Source organism: Strix aluco, chromosome 5 (genome assembly GCF_031877795.1).
Source record: "Strix aluco isolate bStrAlu1 chromosome 5, bStrAlu1.hap1, whole genome shotgun sequence".
Taxonomy (NCBI): Eukaryota; Metazoa; Chordata; class Aves; order Strigiformes; family Strigidae; genus Strix; species Strix aluco.
In genome coordinates, this window is record NC_133935.1 from 87,510,770 (window position 1) to 87,531,873 (window position 21,104).

At 51.4% G+C, this 21,104-nt stretch overlaps 1 protein-coding gene across 1 annotated transcript; it reads right to left on the minus strand.

Moving 5' to 3' along the window:
• Positions 1-313: 313 nt before the first annotated feature.
• Positions 314-18,917, minus strand: GDI2 (GDP dissociation inhibitor 2). The gene is made up of 11 exons (XM_074828108.1): positions 18,717-18,917; positions 9,951-10,058; positions 8,941-9,040; positions 7,079-7,213; positions 5,508-5,706; positions 5,012-5,143; positions 4,345-4,444; positions 2,347-2,518; positions 1,685-1,829; positions 1,389-1,443; positions 314-1,313 (listed from the first exon to the last, which is right to left on the minus strand). The coding sequence occupies exons 1-11, from the start codon at positions 18,759-18,761 to the stop codon at positions 1,158-1,160; spliced, it is 1,347 nt and encodes a 448-aa protein (XP_074684209.1). The 5' UTR covers positions 18,762-18,917; the 3' UTR covers positions 314-1,157.
• Between the last annotated feature and the right edge of the window lie 2,187 nt (positions 18,918-21,104).

The window sequence follows — 21,104 nt, forward strand, 5'->3', positions numbered from 1 at the left end:
GAGGAGCTTCAAGGGCTTTTCCAACCGAGGTAATTCTGGGATTACCAGACATAGGTGCTAGCAGGGTGGCTGCAGGGAGTGGCACGCAGAGCCAGGCCTTGCACTGCAGCATCTTTTCCCCTGCCAAAATCAGCCCTGAGAGCTGCCGGAGCAGCAGGGGCTAGGCAGCCCAACAACAGAAGTCTGAGCCCCTTTTCTAGGAGGAAACGCTCTGCACTACTCCCCTTTCACCCCTGGTGGGCAGAGATCCAAGGGATCTCTGAAAGGAGATGCTCCTCGTACAACTGAAGTGAATCAGACCAGAGCCCAGGACTGGTTTCCAGAATTTGGCTTTACTTCGCAGTACAGAAATCATTTGGAGCCTTCAGGAGACACGAGAAGCACAGGCTCTGTCATACCGATACCGCAGTGCCGTTTGGTCCATCCGAGAAGCCACCAGGGTACAGAAAAATACTTCCACATCTTGCCTGCTCTGTAATTTGTTCTCTCAATTTTATTAAGATTAAAACACAAAGGAGCCTTAGGCACAGCTGTGTCCCAACCGATGTAAACAGTTTTAGAAGCTTAAGTGGAGGTTAAGTTCTGTGCCCAGAACTAAGCCAACATTTGCTGCTACAATAGATGTGGGCTTTGTCCATAATACAACTTGCCACAGAGTTAGATTGATGGGAGAGACTTTAGGGATGCTGTCCACAATAATGGAGTGCTCAGTTTCTATTTTCCTTGATAATCAGGTTTGAGTGACAACTGTCACATCTACTAGCTCACCAGAAGCACATAATTGTGAAGGATGTTTACAAATGATTAAAAATACAAGGTAAGACACAGCTGTCAATGAGTTATTTCAAATCTGCACCAACGTCTACGTCTGCAAAAAAAAAAAAAAAAAAAAAAAAAGGTTCAGTCTGCCTTTCGCTTACGAGGTTAGTCATTAAATCAGTCAGTAATTTGCCAGATTCTGGACAGCAGCCCTACTAGAATGAAATAATTAACACATGATATCCAAAAGGGGAACATTACCAGTGCAGTACTCTTCAATCTCTCAGAGATGGGATTACAAAAGCAGGCCTTACAATATTGAATTTCGTACAGTGTTCATTAAGTTCCTTATATATTCATATTAGCCGATTTTAATTTCTCCTAATTAGAGATTCTCATTACTGCTGCTCCTCCTCCCCATAGATATCATTTTTCTTGCGTTTCATCTCTTCGAAGTCAAACTCTGATCCCATCATCCTCTTATAAATATCTTTGATGTCATCGCACGTCGTCTCGAAGTGAGTGGTGGCGTCGTAGGTGCGAGAAATGAAGATCTGGAAAGAGAAGGAGCCGTTTAGCGTCGAGCCTGTGGCCTCACCCCCTCAAACGCGAGCTCAGCGCTTACTAACCTGGCTTTCGGTTCCCAAGTCGGTCGGTGCAAACAGGTCACTGATGCTAACGAACCTGCAGGGAGGGGGGGAAAAAAAAGCTTCAGAATGGTTTTAGAGCGTCAGTGTTGGCGCAAGAACGGCTGAATTAAAGGGCGTCGCTCTGCCCAGCGCAGTCAAGGTGCAGAGAAATTCAGAGTTTCAGCACCTCTGCGCTGCCAAAGGGCCTTCAGATCCCCTCTGCCTTCACGCCTCAGCCCCCAGTGCTCGCAGCAGGGAGGTGAGAAGGGGGAAGAGGGGCCTTGCCGAGGGCTTACTTCTGCTCAATGGGCTCCAAGAGGTCCAAGGCCGGCTTGATTTCCTTCTCTGGGTCGGCGGTTTCCACGGTGGTGCTGGCAATGGCGATGTACTTCCCCTGCGCTGCCACGTTGTGCGCAGAGGAGATCATGCAGACGTAGATATCTGGGGAAGCGCAGCACGGCGGCAGGTCAGCGGCCAGCCAACGCCCACGGTGGCCCTGCCTCCTCCCCAAAGCCCATTTCACACCCCTCTCCCTGACACATGGCACCTCCTCAAGTTTAAAACCACACCTGAATGAGTTCCGTCATTGCCCTGCAGCCCTACGTGCTCTCAGTGTCTCGGCTGAGGGGCCTGGACACCAGCAGCCCCATGAACTCTCCAAAATTCAGCTTCTTGTGGCTCCTGCCCACTTCTCCCGGGCTGGGGCATGTCCTTCGGCGGGTTCCCCACACGGTTTTCCGACCACAGGAACCCCAGCTTCTCCCACCTCCCTCACTGTGGCTCTAAGCTAAAGTGCAGCCTCGCTGGGGCGTGAAAGATTTGTGGACCCACAAGAGCAATAAGTGCATTTTTCTGTTTAATTCACACCTCACCAGAGCACGTTTGGTGCGAGGCCGTTTAACGACCACTCCGCCTCAACGCAAGCGCGACGAGACCCGCGCCCCGGCACCTCACGCACCTGATTTTCGGTTGACCTGATTCTGTGGAATGATGATCTGGCACGAGTTGGCATCGTTCGTGTTCTTGATCGGGTGGCTCAAGATGCAGATTACCCGAATCACTTGGCCGACCTTCGTTACGCGATCCGAGACGTAGCTGGGGTCGCAGATGAGCTGTTTGCAGCGAGCAACCTGCAGAGACAGATGGAACCTCGAGTGACCACCCCGCAGAGGTGCAGAACCGGCCCATTTTGAGGAAAACGAAGAGCAATTTGAGGTGGCTGTTCCTGTATCAGGTTCTTATTTCACTGCCAGCAGCACGCTTCAACTTGGCCAATCCAAATCTCAGTGTATTACTCTTAAAAAAAAAAAAACCTACGTACAGCAGAGTCATCAATCATATCTTCCCCTTATCACTCAGTACATAGTTAAGCTCTAACCACTCAAGTCCAGTCCTTCCAGTCTAGGACCACAACTTCACAGAATCATCCAGGTTGGAAAAGCCCTTGAAGCTCCTCCAGTCCAAGCATTAACCTCACCCTGACCGTTCCCAACTCCACCAGATCCCTCAGCGCTGGGTCAACCCGACTCTTCAACCCCTCCAGGGATGGGGACTCCCCCCCTGCCCTGGGCAGCCCATTCCAACGCCCAACAACCCCTTCTGCAAAGAAATCCTTCCTAAGAGCCAGTCTGACCCTGCCCTGGCGCAGCTTGAGGCCATTCCCTCTTGGCCTGCCGCTGGGTCCTTGGCTCAAGAGACTCATCCCCCCTCTCTGCACCCTCCTTTCAGGGAGTTGCAGAGGGCCATGAGGTCTCCCCTCAGCCTCCTCTTCTCCAGACTGAACCCCCCCAGTTCCCTCAGCCGCTCCCCATCACACCTGTGCTCCAGACCCTGCACCAGCTCCGTTGCCCTTCTCTGGACACGCTCGAGTCATTCAATGGCCTTTTTGGAGTGAGGGGCCCAAAACTGAACCCACTCATCGAGGGGCGGCCTCACCAGTGCCGAGCACAGGGGTGAGATCCCTTCCCTGTCCCTGCTGGCCACGCTACTGCTGATACAAGCCAGGATGCCATTGGCCTCATTGGCCACCTGGGCACACTGCTGGCTCATTATCAATCAATCCCCCCAGGTCCCTCTCTGACTGGCAGCTCTCCAGCCACTCCTCCCCAAGCCTGTAGCGCTGCTGGGGGTTGTTGTGGCCCAAGGGCAGAACCCGGCATTCGGCCTTAGTGAAACTCCCCCAGCTGGCCTCAGCCCATCGCTCCAGCCTGGCCAGATCTCTCTGCAGAGCCTCCCTACCCTCGAGCCGATCAACACTCCCACCCAACTGGGTGTCAGTCAAGGCCAAACCAAACAGATAAGAACTGACCAGTTCGCATTAGAACTCATTTTTATGGTAACTGTTTAATATTTGATCAATTTGAATCCTCCAGGCCACCTGCACTTGGGCACATCAGTCCATAGGACAGATTAGCACCTCCACTGCTCGCCAAGACATGTCATCACCTCCCCCACAAGGGACACGTTACCCCACCAGCAATACTAAACTGTCCTGCGAAGCACTCGCTCCAGCTGGGAGCACATTTATAGCTTCTGAGCAGCTCGCAGCACCCTCACTAGCTTTAGAGAAGAAGCTGCCACAAGGCTGGGTGCCAGCTGTCCCAGCAGCTAATATTTAATGTCAAGGGCAGAGCTGATTTTATACCCAGGTTAGACACCAGCAGCTTGTTTCCAGTCTAGCCAACCTGATTTATTCAGAAGACAACCTCTCCAGCCCACGGAGACCTTGTTCCTACTCCTGCAGTAGTCTGTACTCACCATGAAAACAGCAACATGTCTTAAAAGAAAAGTTGACACGGGGGGAAAAAACAGCACTGGCCAAGCAGTTTTGGTTCTGCTAGGGCTCTGATGAGGGTTTTTCTACCTGATTTGTTCAGATTGATGACCCAACAGCCTCAATTTGGAGAGGCAAGATGTGGAGTGGGGAGTAAGGAAAGAAGAATTGGAAGTACCGTACCTCCCCTTCAGACTTGACACCAACCACTTTGCCGTTTTCTATCACAATCTCCTCAATCGGCTTGTTCAGCATGTAGGTGCCTCCATATATAGCACTTAGCCTGCAAGAATAAAGCCACTTCAGCACGTTCCACAGGTGCGAGTTTGGTTTTTAACAGCCCTTCCAGCCCCTTGTTTCTGTTCCCCTTGGACAGACCCCACATTAGACTTAAAACTGCTTCAAAATACGCTGCTTAAACATCCAGGCAGCAGATGCCGTCTGCTGTTCTTTCTGCGAGGCATCAGCTGGTATTTGGAGCACGTCAGAGGTGCAATTACATCCAGCTACAAAGAATCTGCAACCCAGACAGTCCTACAGCTTAAGAGCTGCGGGCTACAGCATGGAGGCAAATCCGACTTCTTGGATAGACAAGACGCCGCGAACATTCTCTCTGAGCAAAGCCAGAACTACCATCGCGAACAGGAATCATGGTAAATGAGCCCAGAAAAGAAGCAATCTCACACGGAGGGATCACTTCTCAATTGAGACAGCGAGAGAACCGTTAACGACCGCGGTATTTTTATGCGGCGTCAAATTCTGGAAGCCTGACTCCACACATCTGATCTCCCACCAGGTACCACAACAGGGTTGAGAAAACCCTGGAGTGCAAAAAAATAAAAATTCTCACCTTGCAAATCCCTGGGGCAGCTCTCCAAGGCCATAGAGGGGATAAAGGTACGGGCTTTTCCCATATCTAGCCAGCGACTCGCTGTAGAGCTTAATCCTGTTGATTGTTTCTTGGCATGGTTGATCTAGATAGCTGGAGAGGGCGGTTACACGATTTGCAACGTTTCACAAACCAAGACTTAGAGCAGAACACAGAGAGCAAAACATTTACCTCCCGTGAAGTTTCCTTCCCCACCCTCCAGCTGCTCCTGGGGAGTATTTCCCTAGAAGTTCCCTTTTAGAAGCACTTAAGTGTCACAAGTGGTTTTACTCAGGAAGAAGATGCTTTACAAACCCCAGGAACCCACAAAGTTTAAACATCCCATCAGCAGAGGGCCCAGTATTTAAAGATTCACGCAGCACTTTGCGAGCCATCCTACCCCCACCTCCCAAAGGCCGTGCTGTGAGCACCCAGCACCCCAGCGGATTTGGGGGAGCAACCCCCAACCCCAACTTACTCGTCGGTCCTGTAGAGCGCGAGGGCGTGGCCTGTGAAGTCTATAACATCTTGCCCCAGGTCAAACTTCTTATACACATCGCGCATGGTGGTTTTCTTGGGATCAACGCCTTCGAAAGTTCGGGGGTCGTTCTCATCAAAGTTGGCAACGTACACTAGGAATTTCCTGAACCGGCGTTTCTCAAACAAGCCCATTAAGCCTAAAACCAAGGTATTTTGTCAGAACTTACAGAGCTACTAAACAGTTTTTCCCGTTGCCGCAGAGTATCAGAAGCGGGTAAGAACGGCCAAGTGTTTCAAACATCGCGCCATAACGTGGAGGCTGGCCTTGAGGGCTAACCAGGGCTCTCTGTTCATCAGAGACAAACATCTGCCAAGCTGGTCCATGCTGACAGCTCTCCTGGTGTACTGGACCTCAAGAGGTGGTAGGGCCAACTTTTTCCAAGGCACGGCTGGAGGCTGGGCTTCTACACTGCTTCCAGCTGGCAGAAAGCCCGGAGAGCACTTTCCCCTTGGCCCTAAAGCCCAACCTGAGCTTCCATAAGCAGAGACCTGTGTTTGGCATCTACCAGACTTAGCTTTAAAGTGTGGTGATCCAAGCTCCGTCAAAGCCAAGCTCTCCTGCAGCCTCGCCAAGGAGCTGAAGTGCTGCGAGGGTCAAAACTTCAAACACTAGATCGGACAAGGCACCGTTTATGTGCTTTTATTTTCTACAAATTGGAGAAGCAAGACTGGACTTGCTGGAACATGAAGGCGGAGACAGCACCAAAGGCACCTCCTACTCCTGCCAGTACGAGTCTCTTCAGAGACCACTTATGAGTTGGCAACGTGGCCAAATTGAAGGAACGACTGATTACTTCACCACAAACAGGAGTATCTGCCATGGGGAAGGCTCCAACATACAGACAAGCCACATATTGGGAGCCTTATCTGCAGGAGTCACTTTATCACGAGATTCTTCAGAGATGCTGCTAAATACATCCCGCATCTGAAGCTACTGGACTGCCCTCTGCTAGCTCCTGAAGTACTGCACTGCGCTATTATGAATGTTCAGTAGTTTTCACTGAAAAGTGAAATTTAAGTAGACGACAATTAAGATTTGAGCTAGGTGCCACATGTCGGAATTAGTCATTCCAATTTGCCCGCTGTGACAATATTTTTCACACACACAATTCCATCCAGCAAGGACCCAACACAAAATACTTATGGCAGAGATGGGAGGATAAGCCCCAAATGTAACCTCTTGAGGAAGTAAAATACTGCCAAATTCTCACCAGAGGAGCCACAGAACCGGCAGCTTGTCTGGCTCTATCTGAAACCTCCAAGAAAACTGAAGGCTCAGGAAGCCCAAACCTCAAGCTGCAAGTGGTGTTTGAAGTCAAATGAGAAGCAGGAGAATCCTATGCTAAACCCAGCTTGTTACTGAGATGGAGTCTACATGCAGCACCATGTGAGGAGCGTGAAGATTTATTTCCTACATGAGTACAGAATACGTGGGTGGCACAGACCCGTCTCGCCTTTGTTCAGAGACGGTAGCCTCAGGAGGAAACAAAGTAAAGTGCAACTACTCACTGGATGCCAAGGCTTCTGCCTCAGTGGAAGGAACTTTGTAGATCTTTCCTCCCTTGTAGACAAAGCTCCCCTCGATCACCTTGAAGTCTAAGTAGCGAGTGACTTCTGTGTAGAGCAGCATCTTTACCAACTGACCTGGAAAGGAGATTTGGCACACGTCAACCAGCTGGTCAGGAGCCAGGGAGACAGCGCTTCTCGCCAGGCAGAGAGTTCTTCCAACACAGCAAACCCTTCAACAGCAGCACCGCGTTCAACCCACACAGCTCTTACACCTTTGTGTAACAGGCAGGGTGTGGCAGATACTCACTAGTGCAATTATTAGGCAGTTTTAAGGCTTTCATAGAGGCAATTAACAGCTTCCTTGTCACTCCTGCTGTTTCCAGCATTCCTCTGAGTAAAAGCCATCTTGCAGCACGTTAATCCGCTGCAGAACACTGCTGCTTTTTGCTCCTTGTAGTTCATTCACACTCAATGTGACAAACAAGGTCATGTCTGGACCCCAGCAGCTCCTCATCCTCACTATTCAGATCTCACACAGCCTGTGTATTAGTTGTCCAGCCAACTTACCACAAATTCTCCCCTGGCTTGCAGGCAGCTCATGTCACACACCCACTTACCCGTCCCCCCGCACTGTCACATTCCCACGGGGACACTGTCCCTTAGAAACACACCACAGTGGGATTCCTGTGCAAGCTGAGACTAAGCTGAGACTAGAGTAACCAAACCTTGACTGGAATCAAATCAAATCTTCCACCGCGCTAGCCTTGAGCATGACTGGCACTACACACTACACTGGAGAATAAATCCTATGAGGAGCGATTGAAAGGGCTGGGACTGTTTAGTGTGAGGAGGAGGTGGTGAGGGGAGACCTCATCACTCTCTACAGCTCCCTGAAAGGACATTGTAGAGAGGTTGGTGCTGGTCTCTTCTCACAGGTGATTAGTGACAGAACAAGAGGGAACGGCTTTAAACTGCAACAGGGGAGGTTCAGACTGGACATGAGGAAAAAAATTTTCACAGAAAGAGTGGTGAGAGTGGAATAGGCTGCCCAGGGAGGGGGTGGAGTCCCCATCCCTGGGTGTGTTTAAGGGTCGTCTGGATGAGCTGTTGGGGGATGTGGGGTAGGGGAGAACTTTGTAGAGTCGGGCTGATGGTTGGACTCCATGATCCCAAGGGGCTTTTCCAACCTGAATGATTCTGGGATTCCATGAATCCCTCGTGCTTCAGGGGACAAGAGGTTCCAGCAGCAAGTGGCTGGTATTTGGCAAAGGGAGCTTGCCCCTGAACTTGCTCGCGTTAATAACCACTTCACCGACAGTGGATCAGGTCTAAAAGGCCTTTCCCAGTATGGAAACATAGATTAAAGAACGAGGATTTGTAGCATCAGTAAGGGATGACAGAGTCTGCAAGCCATAAAACAGGAACAAAGGGAATTAACAGTCACCATGGAATCAACTGTTTCTTCCTAAGCCACAGAAAAGTAACAACGCACAAATTCACGGCCTTAACTCTGGCTAGAAACACAAACACGTTAAGAGAGGATGTTGGAAAATGGATGTTCCAAACCTTTCAGATGTGCCATTGCTGCGTGCCCCAAGCTGGAGCCATCTTCTGAGTCCGAAAGGTCCCCAGCCCAAAGGAGTCACCGAGCAGAAGCTGTGGTGCTCCTGGCATAAACGCACACAGGTCAGCTCGAGGGAGCTTTCCCCAGCTCTTTACAGAATCACAGAATCATTAATCTTTGATTAATGTTTCAACAAGTTCACAAAGAGATGGCTGAAGGGCTGTTTGTTTGATTACAACACTGAACCCGAACCCAGGCTAAGCTTAGGAGGCAGAATTGGGAGCTCAGTATCACTTACCGTTAGCCATAAGGAATTTTGGAATTAGGTCCACGTTCCAGTCTCTTCCTCGCCCCATGGATTCTGGTGGAGTTCCTGGTAGGTTAAACCTTTTGTAGAGCTTCGGAGAAAATACGAAACTTATAATAGCAGAGGAAATATCTACGGGTATAATTTCTCCCACACACATACACACTTTCCACCCCCACATCTCCCCAGCTGAACATAAGCTCTTCACAGCAAGCTTTTGGCCAGCGTTTTAGCTCCAAGTTGATTTTTGATGCAATCCACGCTGCACATCCAGTAAATTCTTACAGGAAGAATCGGGCAGCATTATTCTGCTCATCCCGTCTTTCTTTCTCCAAGGCTTAAAGCTTGGGAATTTATGACCTGCTGAACCGAAATACTGTTTAACATAGCTGAAGGTAATCTGATCAAAGCGCCTACTTCAGGAGAAGGCAGGCTCCTCCATAGGCTTAAATCATATTCCCCAACATAAATATTTAACCCAGTTAAGCAGCAAGGAGAGCAGTGATTTCCTGACATCTAATTAATCAGCCACACTAACAGCTTTAGGAGCTACACAATCACAGGGTGCAAGCTGTAAGCAAACGAGATGGCGCCGATCTAGGCAGAAGTGCTCACAGACCAAGGACCAAGCGTAACGTGGAGGCACAGAGAGCACGTGGCACTCGTTAGGCCATTTGCCGGTGAGCGCGGCAGTAACCTGGCTAAGGCCAGAGAGTTTTAACATCCAGCTGTCAGGCGTTACGCCTCCAAACCATTGCTCGAGTGCTGTGTGCCTGAATTTGGGCTGGGAACTAGAGAAAACAAGTGCTATCTACCAAGTATAAACATATACCCTGGTTTCTCCCCCACTTATCCTCTGTGGAAGTGCCATAAAACATTCTTACTCAAAGGAAACTCTTAAGAGTAATTACTTTGAATCCACCCCTAGGATAACTCGAAATAAAGCCCCCTTTGTGTGCCTGGGGAGAATACAATAGGTGGGCGTCAGCCTCCATACTTACATCCTCCAGGGGTGTAATGGATGCGCTTTCCCCTCCGTAGTAGGAGTTACGATCCATGTGAAGGACTTTCTTTCCATTCACTGACATGATCCCGGAGAGGATGCATTCCTACAAAAGGAACGCAAGGAAACAAAAGGTTGCAAGGGACGTGTTAGCTGCATTTTGAGCCTACTTCCATTTTTCCTGACGATGCTCTCTCAAAGAGCGTGTTCAGGCAGCCTGCTGCGTGCCTGGATTTGAGGGTACCCGCACAGTCCTTTGAAAACAAAACACACCAGTTGCCTCACTCCAGAATTAAGAGACATATGCTGAAAGACTCCTGTTTGAGACACATTAACCCTTTACTAGGTCTGCTGTCTGCTCTGGGCAAGCCAACCAAGAGGTTTTAACGACGCAACCACCGCCTAGCAGGGCTCCCCTGAGGATATTTCTGGAATCTTCATGCACTTGGGCCAGATTAGGAAAATCTGTACTCCTAAACCACCAGCCACCAATTTAAGGATGTCCACAGAGGCAGCACCCTCATTTATGGGTGACACCAGGAGCATGAAATCTAACCTGGACTTCAATAAGGTCTCCTCAAAACCACAATCTCTGATATCTGCCACACTGAGACACACACGAGTCAACAGCTAATCTTAAGTGGTAGCCTAAAGAATAAATGAAGGCTTTTGGGAGCTTTATCATCTCAGTAGATGCTTTGCTATCCTTGCTACCCACTGAGATTAACAACACCGAGATTACTCTGAGCAGCAGATCAGCTGCTATGTCTGAACACAACACCAAGAGGCTGAGACTAATCTCAGAGGGACACAAATTGTAGCTTGCAGACCCAGCTAAGGACTCGCGGGCTAAATCCCCATTAAAACACAACTTTGCAACTAACCCAGTCCCCAGCTCGGGCATTCACAAACCAAAGAGTTTAACAAACGCTTGAATACTCGGATGTTTAGGACTACTTATGGTGGAGGTTTTACTGATCTTTCTTGCTCTACCCCAACTCTCCCTGAAGGCAGAATTACATTTGCAATTGAGCTCTCATTCGCCATCGACATTATCTAATTTATAAGTCCCGGCCACATCTCACATTATCTTTCATTCAGCCTGTAAAACCCCAAATCCAGCTGCTGAGAGATGCCACTGCTGCACATCTGCTCGCCCAGGAGTGGAGGAGCCGTTCATTCAAGAGAACCAGCAGCTTGGCCCTCCTGGCAGAGATCTGCGTCCTCGTGAGATCCTTTGTGTTTACTGCACATCCATCTCACCCCGCGGAGCGCTCAGGACTCTCCTCGTGTGTCACTTCCCCTCTGCTGCGGCGCGTAGGAGGGTTATTTCAAACTCTGTTATGGCAACGCTGGCCAATACGGGTATCAGTTAGCACGCTCAGCCAAACCATGGCTATAACACAAAAAATCTATTTCTATTAGAAATATTGTATATTTCTTAAGAGAAACCGTGGAGGTTTGCAGAAGTAGTATTTTGATGCTTCTCTAATTTAAGACAAGGACCCACATCTTAGGCACAGATCCAACTGTGTCGAATTAGTCAACCTTTATGATTAGCACTGAGCAGTAGATTAAGAAGTAACAATCGTTTAAGCAATTATTACTGCGCAAAATGACTGAATTCAAGAGACTGAACTGCTGCCACATCTGCTTTACAATGCTTTTGCTCATCAGTCTTTGGGGGAGAAGGAAGGGAGGAGGGACAAGCTGAAAGGGTTGCAGAAGGGGAGTATGAAGTCAGGTTTGCTAAGCACAGTAAAGCAGCATGTTAACATAGAGCCTCAGCTGAAAATTTTGTGAGCAGGTCTTTTCAGCCATGCAGGAAGCCAGCCACGGTTTCTTCTTACTTGACTTGCAAATCCTGACTCTGGTAAGTCCTCGGTGTAAAGGAAGGTTTTAAAACCATCTTCAACTTCACCAGCCAAAGACCAACCCGTGGTAAAGGCAGCTTCCAGGAGGGATTATTTTGGTGTGAAGTGTCTCAACACCTGTAGGTGCGCGGATGGTTGGCAGGGATCGTTGGCGTGAGGACTTGCTGGTTTTGTGCTTCCAGGTGGCAACGGGCAAATCTTCTGTGCTGGGAGAGCAAGGCAATGCCAGCCTGATACCCCCAGGATGCCGTGGTAATTCAGCCAAGGCCCCACAGAGCAAAGCCTGGTGCATGGCAAGAATGGGACGCTCCGAGTTTAATCCCTGAAGTCGTGGGTGATTTTAAACATGGTGCCCACAAGCCTTCATGGTCACCCCACGGATCCTGGGCAGTGTTAACCACAGTGCTTCCCACAAAGCCTCTCCATGATCCATCAGCTGCTCCTTTCAGCATCATGCCATCCTCCACGGACTCCAGATCCCTCACATCCTACAAGACCTCTCCACTTTTTCCAGACAGGCTGAAGACAGCAGAGGCCCTTCCAGCAGACACAGCTGCACCAAACCCTGTGTTAAGACACTACTCAAGAGCACCACGAGTCCTACAAGGCTGAGGAACTGCACAAGTGAAAGTACGGGTGGCTTTTATGGTGTCAGTTAAAAATGTTAATGATTTACCACAGACAACATGAGACTATCACACCAAGTGCATCACCACTAGCCAGCACGATCTACTCAGTTAAAAAATGAATTCACAGAGCCCTACGTAAGGGCTCTGGTTCGACTCTTTGCTCTAACCTGCAGTTTTAATCCCCCTGGAAGATCTTCCAAAACTCTGGCTCACCAGCTCTGCCAGATGGTGGTACAGAACTGCCAGCGTCCGCACTGGAGCTGAGCCACAAGGAAGCCAACCAGGATCTCGAAACAAAATAAGTATCCAACGGAGGAATGAAGTTACAGTAAAAGCTGCAGAAGCTACATTCTTCGGTCCAGATGTCAGCTGATTTCCTTCCTCCGTTTAAGGAAACTTCAAAGCATTTCTTGCCCTATCTTCTCAGAAGAGCGTACCCATCGCTTCCCAGTGAGCGCGTTTTCCTTCCACAGGTTGCCTGCCCAAATTGCCAGCATCCCCCTGGAGCAAATTTGGGCACTGGCAGAAGATATAAGAGGCCTTAAGTACCTTTTCAATCTTATTTCATACCCATTAAACACAGATCAAGGTGGAGGTATTACGATACTATTTTATCCAAGGCTCATTTAACAGGTTCGTTCTATCACCCAGGCTCCTGCAGAGCCCCTGAAGCGTTGAAATCCCACGCAGGCCTTTCACCGTCGCTCGCCTCTGCGATGAGGCAACAGCACAGTCATAAAACACACGAGATGCACAATAGATTTATCCTCCCAGCTCAGCAATTCCTTTCGCCAGCTGACTGCTGGCTATACCCATCCACTGGTGCGCTAGTCTGCGTCTAGGAACCGCTTGATATGTCATTATGTCGTTTGGGTCAGGGAGCGAGGAAAACAAACAGCCTGTACTGATAAGGGAAGGGCTAGAAACAGTTTAGACTGCAAATAAAAGAGGGGAAGCATCAGAGTTCAAATCTGTGGCTTTCTGAGCGTATTATAAACATCAACCCCGCGCAAACGGGTATAACCGAGCAGCTGGCGACAGCAGAAAGGGCACCAAGACGCAGCAGGGAAAGCTCCAGGTATCCAGCCGGGGTCGAACACAATCTTTGTGCAAATGACAGTCACGCCGTGCTACTATAATCCACCGCTTCAGCCAGTTCAGATTACGGTGGGCTCCTGAGAGCTTGCATTGTGTTGCTGAATGAATGACAGAGCAAGTCTTAACAGTGATCGATGTCGTCTGCAGCACCGCTCGGCCGTTTTAAACGGCCAGAGAGCCCAGAACCAGGGAGCAATGTGCATCAGAAACGAAGAGACTGTACATTTGATACAAATCCGTGGAAAAAAAAAAAAGAAATAGGAGTAAGGGGTAACTCGGAAGTATCGTGTTTCCATTCTCGCTAAGACCATCAGCTCTTCCCTCGCTTGCACGACTGCTCACAAATAGACTTTCTTCACGCAAAAGCCTTCAGGAATCGAGGGAAGCAAGTAGGTTTACATGGATTTTCTCCAAGTAGGGCGGCAGTTCAGAGAGGCGCAGACAGGCCGATGAAGACTTGAGCCAGCGTCGGTCCATCTAACAGCGCTGAGGGGAGGATTCTGTGCAAAACGTTTAGCAAAATCCCTTCATCTTGGAGAACGGGTTCTGGCACAGCAAGAGGGTTTTCTTAGAAAGACAGGGCTGTGCCGTGGGGAGCAAGTTACACACAGCTCGTTAGCGTCGCCCAGGCTAGTCCACCTCTAGCTGGCTACGTCTACCGTGCCAGACTCCAACGAGCAAGACTCAAAGCTCTGCTTGGCCACACAAACTGCAAAAGCAAACGCTCGCTGCACTTGAGCAATCCCCTCAGGTACCAGGGGGCGATGCAAGAGACAGTGACACTCCACTTGGTCCTCATTTGGTTTGATGTCTTTATTTAGGCTCTCTAAGCAGCGAGGCCTGTGCATATATGATTAAATACATCTTGAACCAAAGAGTTTGGCTGCTTTGCTCCTAGAGAAAGCAAATCTGTATCTCTGCGATGGATTTATATAGCTTTAACGTGGTGAGGCAGCTGGCAGGTAAGAAGCTTAGTTCAACACACTGGTGCCTGCAATGAGTGAAAACTCAGCAGGAACATGGTGTCCATCTACTAGGCCTAAACAGGATGGTTTAATTATGCCCAAAATTCACATCAAATAACCCACGTCGTCTGGAGCACAGAAAGCAGGTAACGACTGCCTGGCAGAGGGCGCAACACCCCACTCCTGAATGTCCTTGTGAGCAAGTACAGAGCCATTTCCAGACCAGAAAGGTGTAAATTAAGGCGAACTGAAAAGACAAGCCTGAAAATAAAAACACTAGGTGTTCTCCAGCCTGCCGATTACCGCGCCCGATTAAAAACGAGTTTGTGCAGTAGGCCTGGAGAAAGATGCTGCCTAATCTGCAATGCACGACGCACCTACCGAGCCTAAGCCAAGGATCTTAAAGCTATTAAGACTTGAGCAACTTTGAGAAGTCATTCCCACCAGCACCTCCAGGACAGGGCAGCTGGAAAGAGACCTACGGGCTCTCGCGTTAGGGCAGCCAGACCCACAACGTTTTGCAAAGGTCCTGTAGTTAGCACACACACAGCCTGACACTTCGCCACTCAGCGCACAGAGGGATTGGGAGGAACATAGCGCTCTCGTACGAGTGCCACGAAGTTAATTACACCTTGTGTAAGTTTGAAGCTGGCATATCAGCAGTAATTCAGGATTAAAAAATGCACTGGGATGATTCTTCCCCATACTGCTAAAAAACATCTTTACAAGCTTGGCACTGCAATGGGGTTTCTGATTAGCATACATAAGGGAAAAAGTTAAAAACATTTTAGTGCCAGTAATCGCAGTCCTAAAGCTGCCTGAGCTCTTCGTTACTGGTTCAAGAAGAGACTAACGCTCAAAATATTCATGTTGCACTTTCAGATCCATCAGAAGTGGAATTTATGTATGCACTCACATAGCGGTGGCCCTGCAGACCCAACCATAAGGGCCGCTGCAACAGATGTATTTGTGGCTCTTTTACAAAGGCTCCAACGATTTCTTTTTTCTCTTTAAACCAACAACTGAACTTTCACTTTGGCAAGAGAAAGAAAAAGCCCTCCAGATCAGCAGCCGCTCGCTGCCTCTCCCAGATGGTCTGGATTACAGCTGGTTTATGGGCTTTGTACAAGTCCTAGTGATGGACACTGGGACAAGTCAACCAGTAACTCTCGTGGGACGAGACACAAGATAGGCACAACCCAACGAGGAGCCCACCAGAAGGGTGCAGAGCTTGAGTATCAAGCAAACAGGACCCCTAGTTAATCCCGTTTTGTTCAGGCAGCACCAAGATTGGTACTTTGAGGTGGCAAGTTGGGCTTTTCAACAGAGGAGACACAAACTCACTTGGCTACAACAGTAGCCTGATGGGACTCCCAACACAACAGTCCACTTCTGCAAGGGCCAGCTTTAAGAACGGCTGGTTGAAAACATCATCAGGACAGTTCAAGGCTCTTTGGAAAAGGAAACAACTCAAAGTGTTTACGCAGCGCATTTTTCCAGTTCCTTTTCCTCAGGAAGCCTGACTCTGCCAGTGCTGGTACCAGACCAAAGCTGGAGGAGCAACCTTCAAGCTTCCAGTTTGACACCTCATCTGCCTGCAGAAAGAGTTGGGCAGCCCAGCCTGAACCAGGCTCCGCTCCGACGCTACTCGCCAGGCAGAATGGTTGAGCCAACACCGTAAGTTTCAGGATCAGGAACATCCCGGCTGCACCAGGACCTTTGGTTTCTATTCACTTGCTTTTCCACACAAGCTGCTCAAGTCGAGATGAAGTCCATCCTGCTCTAATTGGTATTTCAGAGGGAAAGCCTGCACATCAGATGCAAAATAAGCGCTCCTGCACGCTCTCAGGCTCTGGAGTTTGGTCAGCACACCTTAAAATACGGCCGTAATTTATTCCTTTTAACTCAACTGCTGATCATTAGCATTAGCTTGTCTTAAAAGTGATTTCACAAGAGGCCTTTTGTCGAATTTACATTGGCATTTGTCAGTTTGAGATTAAGCACGGTGCTTACCAACTTGATACCGCAGCTCACTCTAAAGCATAAATTAACATTTTAATGGCGCTCAGATCTATTGGAGGCCCCTTCACCAGCAGCTCATTATATTTCACCTCCCCAAAAGTCCGTTTCCCTGCTTTGCTGAGCCAGAGACAGGTTTTAGGGCAGACACAGCTTTCCTTATCAAAGGGAAGAAGCTTTTGCCTTCAGAAGTCGTTCCTGCTACCTCAAAGGAAGAGCCTTTTGAGAAAGGAATGAAAGCAACCAGGAAAGTTGGGTTTACCCTACGGCAGCAGCTGGAAAGACGCTCCCACACTTTGCACATTTTCTTTGTGCCATATCCTGGTTTTGTTACCATTATTCCCATACTCCAAAGAGGGAGATGATAAACCAGATCTGCCTGAAGCGGCCGTGCCCCGGTCCTCTGTCAGCAGACATGATGCCTTCGCCACTGTGACAGCCCTGTCAATCACAGCACCGAAGCCACAGGAGGAAGCGCATGTATTTCTATTTACAATTAACCATCAACAGGGGAAGTGGGGGAAATCCCTTACAGCCAACCCCAAAGATATCTCTTTGTCTAGCCACCTCTGCCCATTAACAGGAGGCAACAAAAGCAGGAAAGGCTATTTAACAGCGAGGAAAACCTCCTCTCCACCATATTGGATTTGCTTCCCCCCTTCTTCAAACAATGCCTCTTATTCGTAACCTGCAATCCACCCTTCAGCCCCTACTAAACCCACAGCGGATAAGCTACCAGTGGCCCCAGGCATCTCCCCCTTCGAAGGAAGGCAGGAACCAGAAGAAATCCCCAGTAGCAAACCTCACAGGCAGCGGCACTGCCATTTTTTTCTCCCCCCCCCCCCCCGGCAGCCTGCAGCGCAGGCTGCATCCTCCACAATAGGACAAAGCCCCACCATGGCTCATCCCCCTCCCTCCGCCGCACCCCCAAGTCCCATCAGCTGTCAGCTTTCCTCAGGGATGACCGAGACGAAGCGACAACGCAGAAGGATTTTTGGTTGGGGGGGGGGGGGGGGGAGAAAAAAAACAGACAAATTTGACAGGCGTGCAGGGCTCGCCCGCCTCCCCATCCCCCTCCTGCTGCAGTCAGGGCTGGATGGAGAGCCGAAGGCTGCAAAGGCGGAGCGGGGATGGGGAGGGGGGGGGATAACCAGGTCTGCCTCCACCCTAAGCCGAGCTCGGCTCTGGGGAGGGTACGGCTCAATGGACCTGCAGCCACATCGGGTTTGGGGGGGGGGGGTGTGTGAAGGGAAAAATAAAATCATAATAATGATTAAAAAAAATTAATAATAAAAAGCAGGCAATAAATCCCCGTTGGCGTTTTATTGTCCGTCGTCCCCCGCCCTCTCTCCGCTAAACAACTGCATTTCCTGGGGCCTCCCACAGGCAGCGCGGCGGAGCGGGGGCCTCCCGGGAGCTGGGCCCGGCCCCACGGGGCGCGGGGGGGGAGCTCAGGCAGCCGGGGATGGCGGGGGCGGGGGGGGGGAACATGGAGGAAACATCCAAACATGGGGGACTGTTATAACCCTATAAAAAATAGAAACCAACCCGGGGGTCTAGTTACGGAGGGGGGAAAAGAACCCAGGTGGCCGAGAGGGGGTGGGTGGAGGGTGTTAGTGATGGGGGTGCTGTGATAATTAGATGAGAGATGGGTGAAAGGACACTGATGTCCTGGGGGGGGGGGGGGAAATCAGACACCCCAGTGTAATATTGGGGAGGGGGCGGTACAGGAACCCAGGCACCCCAGCCGAAGGGGGCGGGAGGGGGGGGGGCGCTACGATGGTGAGGTGACAGATGAAGAAAATGCCCACAAGGTACGAGGAAAAGAGGGGGGGAAATAATCAGGGGGGAAATTGGGGAAGGGACCCTGGTATCCTGGGGAGAGAAGCAAGACGCGGGTACCCGAAGCGGGGGGGGGGGGGGGGGCGGCTCTGAGTCCAGGCGTCCTAGCTGGAGCGAGGGGGGGAATAATCAGGTGAGAGATGGGCAAAAGGCCACCGACGCCCGGGGGGAGCGGCGATCCGCACCCGTGGAAGCGATGGGGAGGGGGGCCAGACACAGGCAGGATCTAAGCGCCGGCGTGGGGGTGTGTGGGGAGGGGGGGGGCGGCGGGGCGGGGCAGGGCGGCGGCCGCCCGCGGCAAGGCCCGAGGCCCAAGCGGGCGACGGCTCCTCCTCACCGTGAGGCCGGTGCCCAGCACGATCACGTCGTACTCCTCATTCATGGCGGCGCGGGGGAGGGAAGAACGGGGTGCGGGGGGGGAAGCGTCTCTCGGGTGTCTCTCCGCCGGCCGAGGCTGAGGCGAGCCGGGCGCTGCGGGGCCGCGGGCGCGGGAGAAAATGGAGCCGCCGCCGCCGCCGTGAAGAGACCGCGCCGGGAGAAGGCGGGACCGCGCCGCCCCCTCCCGCGCGCCTGCCAATCACCGCCCGACGCCGCCCGCCATTGGCTCACCGCGCCGTCGCTAAGGGGCGGGCGCTGCACCGCTCTGCCGGCGCTGCCACCGTGGTGAGGGTGCGGCGCGCATGCGCAACGCTGCGCGCCACCCCCCCCACCCCCCCCCCCCCCGGTTTGTGCAGCGCCGAGCACCTCCTCAAAATGGGCGGGGGCGGGGTTGGGGGGGGGCGCACGCGTGTACACGTGCTGCGTGTGCAAAGGGCGCGTGGGGCGTGCAACGAGCACGCGTGAGTGTGCAACGGGTGCGTGCCTGCGCCCGGGTGAGGGGCACATACCTGTTCCGCACAATGGGTACGTGGAGACACGGGTGCCCACACTCGCGCAACGGGCGTCTGCAAGGGGCGCGCAGGGGGTACCCACACGGCCATCACAGCCCAGCGGCCACAGGGCTTTGTTAATTATGGCAACAAACGACGCTAATTGCACTGTATTTCTACTTCCCAAACGCCCGTTTCGCTTCTCGCACACGGCACCTTTCCCACTTCCCCCTTTTCACCCCAAAATACGCAAAGAAGAGTTTTTGCTCTCATTCAGGATCATGCTCGGTGCGGCAAATCCCCCGTCCACAGCACAGCGCTGCCACAAACAAGCGCCTTTTTGACAAGATTCGAGGGGTTTTTTTGCACTTTTTGCATTTAAGAGGGGCTGGGGTTTTTTTTAATCCTCACCACTACCCGCTCTCCACCGCCCACCCCTTCCTTGAAGCAAGGCAGGAATTTCCCGGCTGATTTTAATGCCCTGTGGATCAACGTCCCGACGAAGAGGAGTGAGGTGGGGAGGAAGCATGTATGCAGCGGCCACGGGAAAGCTGCTTACGCACCTGGGGGGCTGCCAGCGCGGATTAGACACCCGCGGGGCTTAAAGCATCTTAATTTGATCGCGCAGCCACGTCCTCCGCGTCTACCAGGATGCGCAAGGCCAAGGGCAGAGGGCCGGGGCTGATGAAGAACGGGGCGAAGCTCCATCAATGCGAGCAAATGCTGCTGCGGTGGTTTGGAGGGGAAAAAAAAAAAAAAAGGTTTTCATATTTGGAGGAGCAAAAGCTGGAGGGGGAACACAGCTCTAGGGGGATGGGACCTGCCAGCCCTGAGCGAACGCTGCTCATCGATGGAGCGTATGTTCCCTGCTCCTCCATAGGGGCACGCCTGGGCCGGGTCTCGCGCCAAGCTCGTTCACACCCAAGTAAGAAAAAAAATTAAACTAAAATCTTCATTTACAGGGTGCTGGTGAAGGTTCGGCAGCGTGGAGCAGTCGGTAGGAGAGCACACAAGGAGTGAGCGATGCGGGCAGCGAGGTGGTGACATTATTTCTGCAGGAGCTGGGACAAATCTCCTTCGGTGCCAAGAGAGGCGCAGAAACAGGGAAGGGATCTTACCCCTGAACTCAGCACTGGTGAGGCCACCCCTCGATGAGTGGGTTCAGTTTTGGGCCCCTCCCTCCAAAAAGGCCATTGAATGACTCCAGCGTGTCCAGAGAAGAGCAACGGAGCTGGTGCAGGGTCTGGAGCACAGGTGTGATGGGGAGCGGCTGAGGGAACTGGGGGGGTTTAGTGTGGAGAAGAGGAGGCTGAGGGGAGACCTCCTGGCCCTCTGCAACTCCCTGAAAGGAGGGTGCAGAGAGGGGGGATGAGTCTCCTGAGCCAAGGAACCAGCAACAGGCCAAGAGGGAATGGCCTCAAGCTGCGCCAGGGCAGGGTCAGACTGGCTCTTAGGAAGGATTTCTTTGCAGAAGGGGTTGTTGGGCGTTGGAATGGGCTGCCCAGGGCAGGGGGGGAGTCCCCATCCCTGGAGGGGTTGAAGAGTCGGGTTGACCCAGCGCTGAGGGATCTGGTGGAGTTGAGAACAGTCAGGGTGAGGTTAATGCTTGGACTGGAGGAGCTTCAAGGTCTTTGCCAACCCAGACGATTCTGGGATTCTGTGAAACAGCACATTGGACCCTTGAGGGATGGCAGTTCCTGGTGCCCAGGCACAAGGTTTTCTACCTCCTTCTCCAAAATCCACAAGCATCATCTGCACGAGCCACCACCACGAATCTCCGTCGGAGACATCAGCGATGCGCAAGCGGCTTGGGATGGAATAAACTGACTCATCGGCAGTTATAGGTTGGCTTGGAG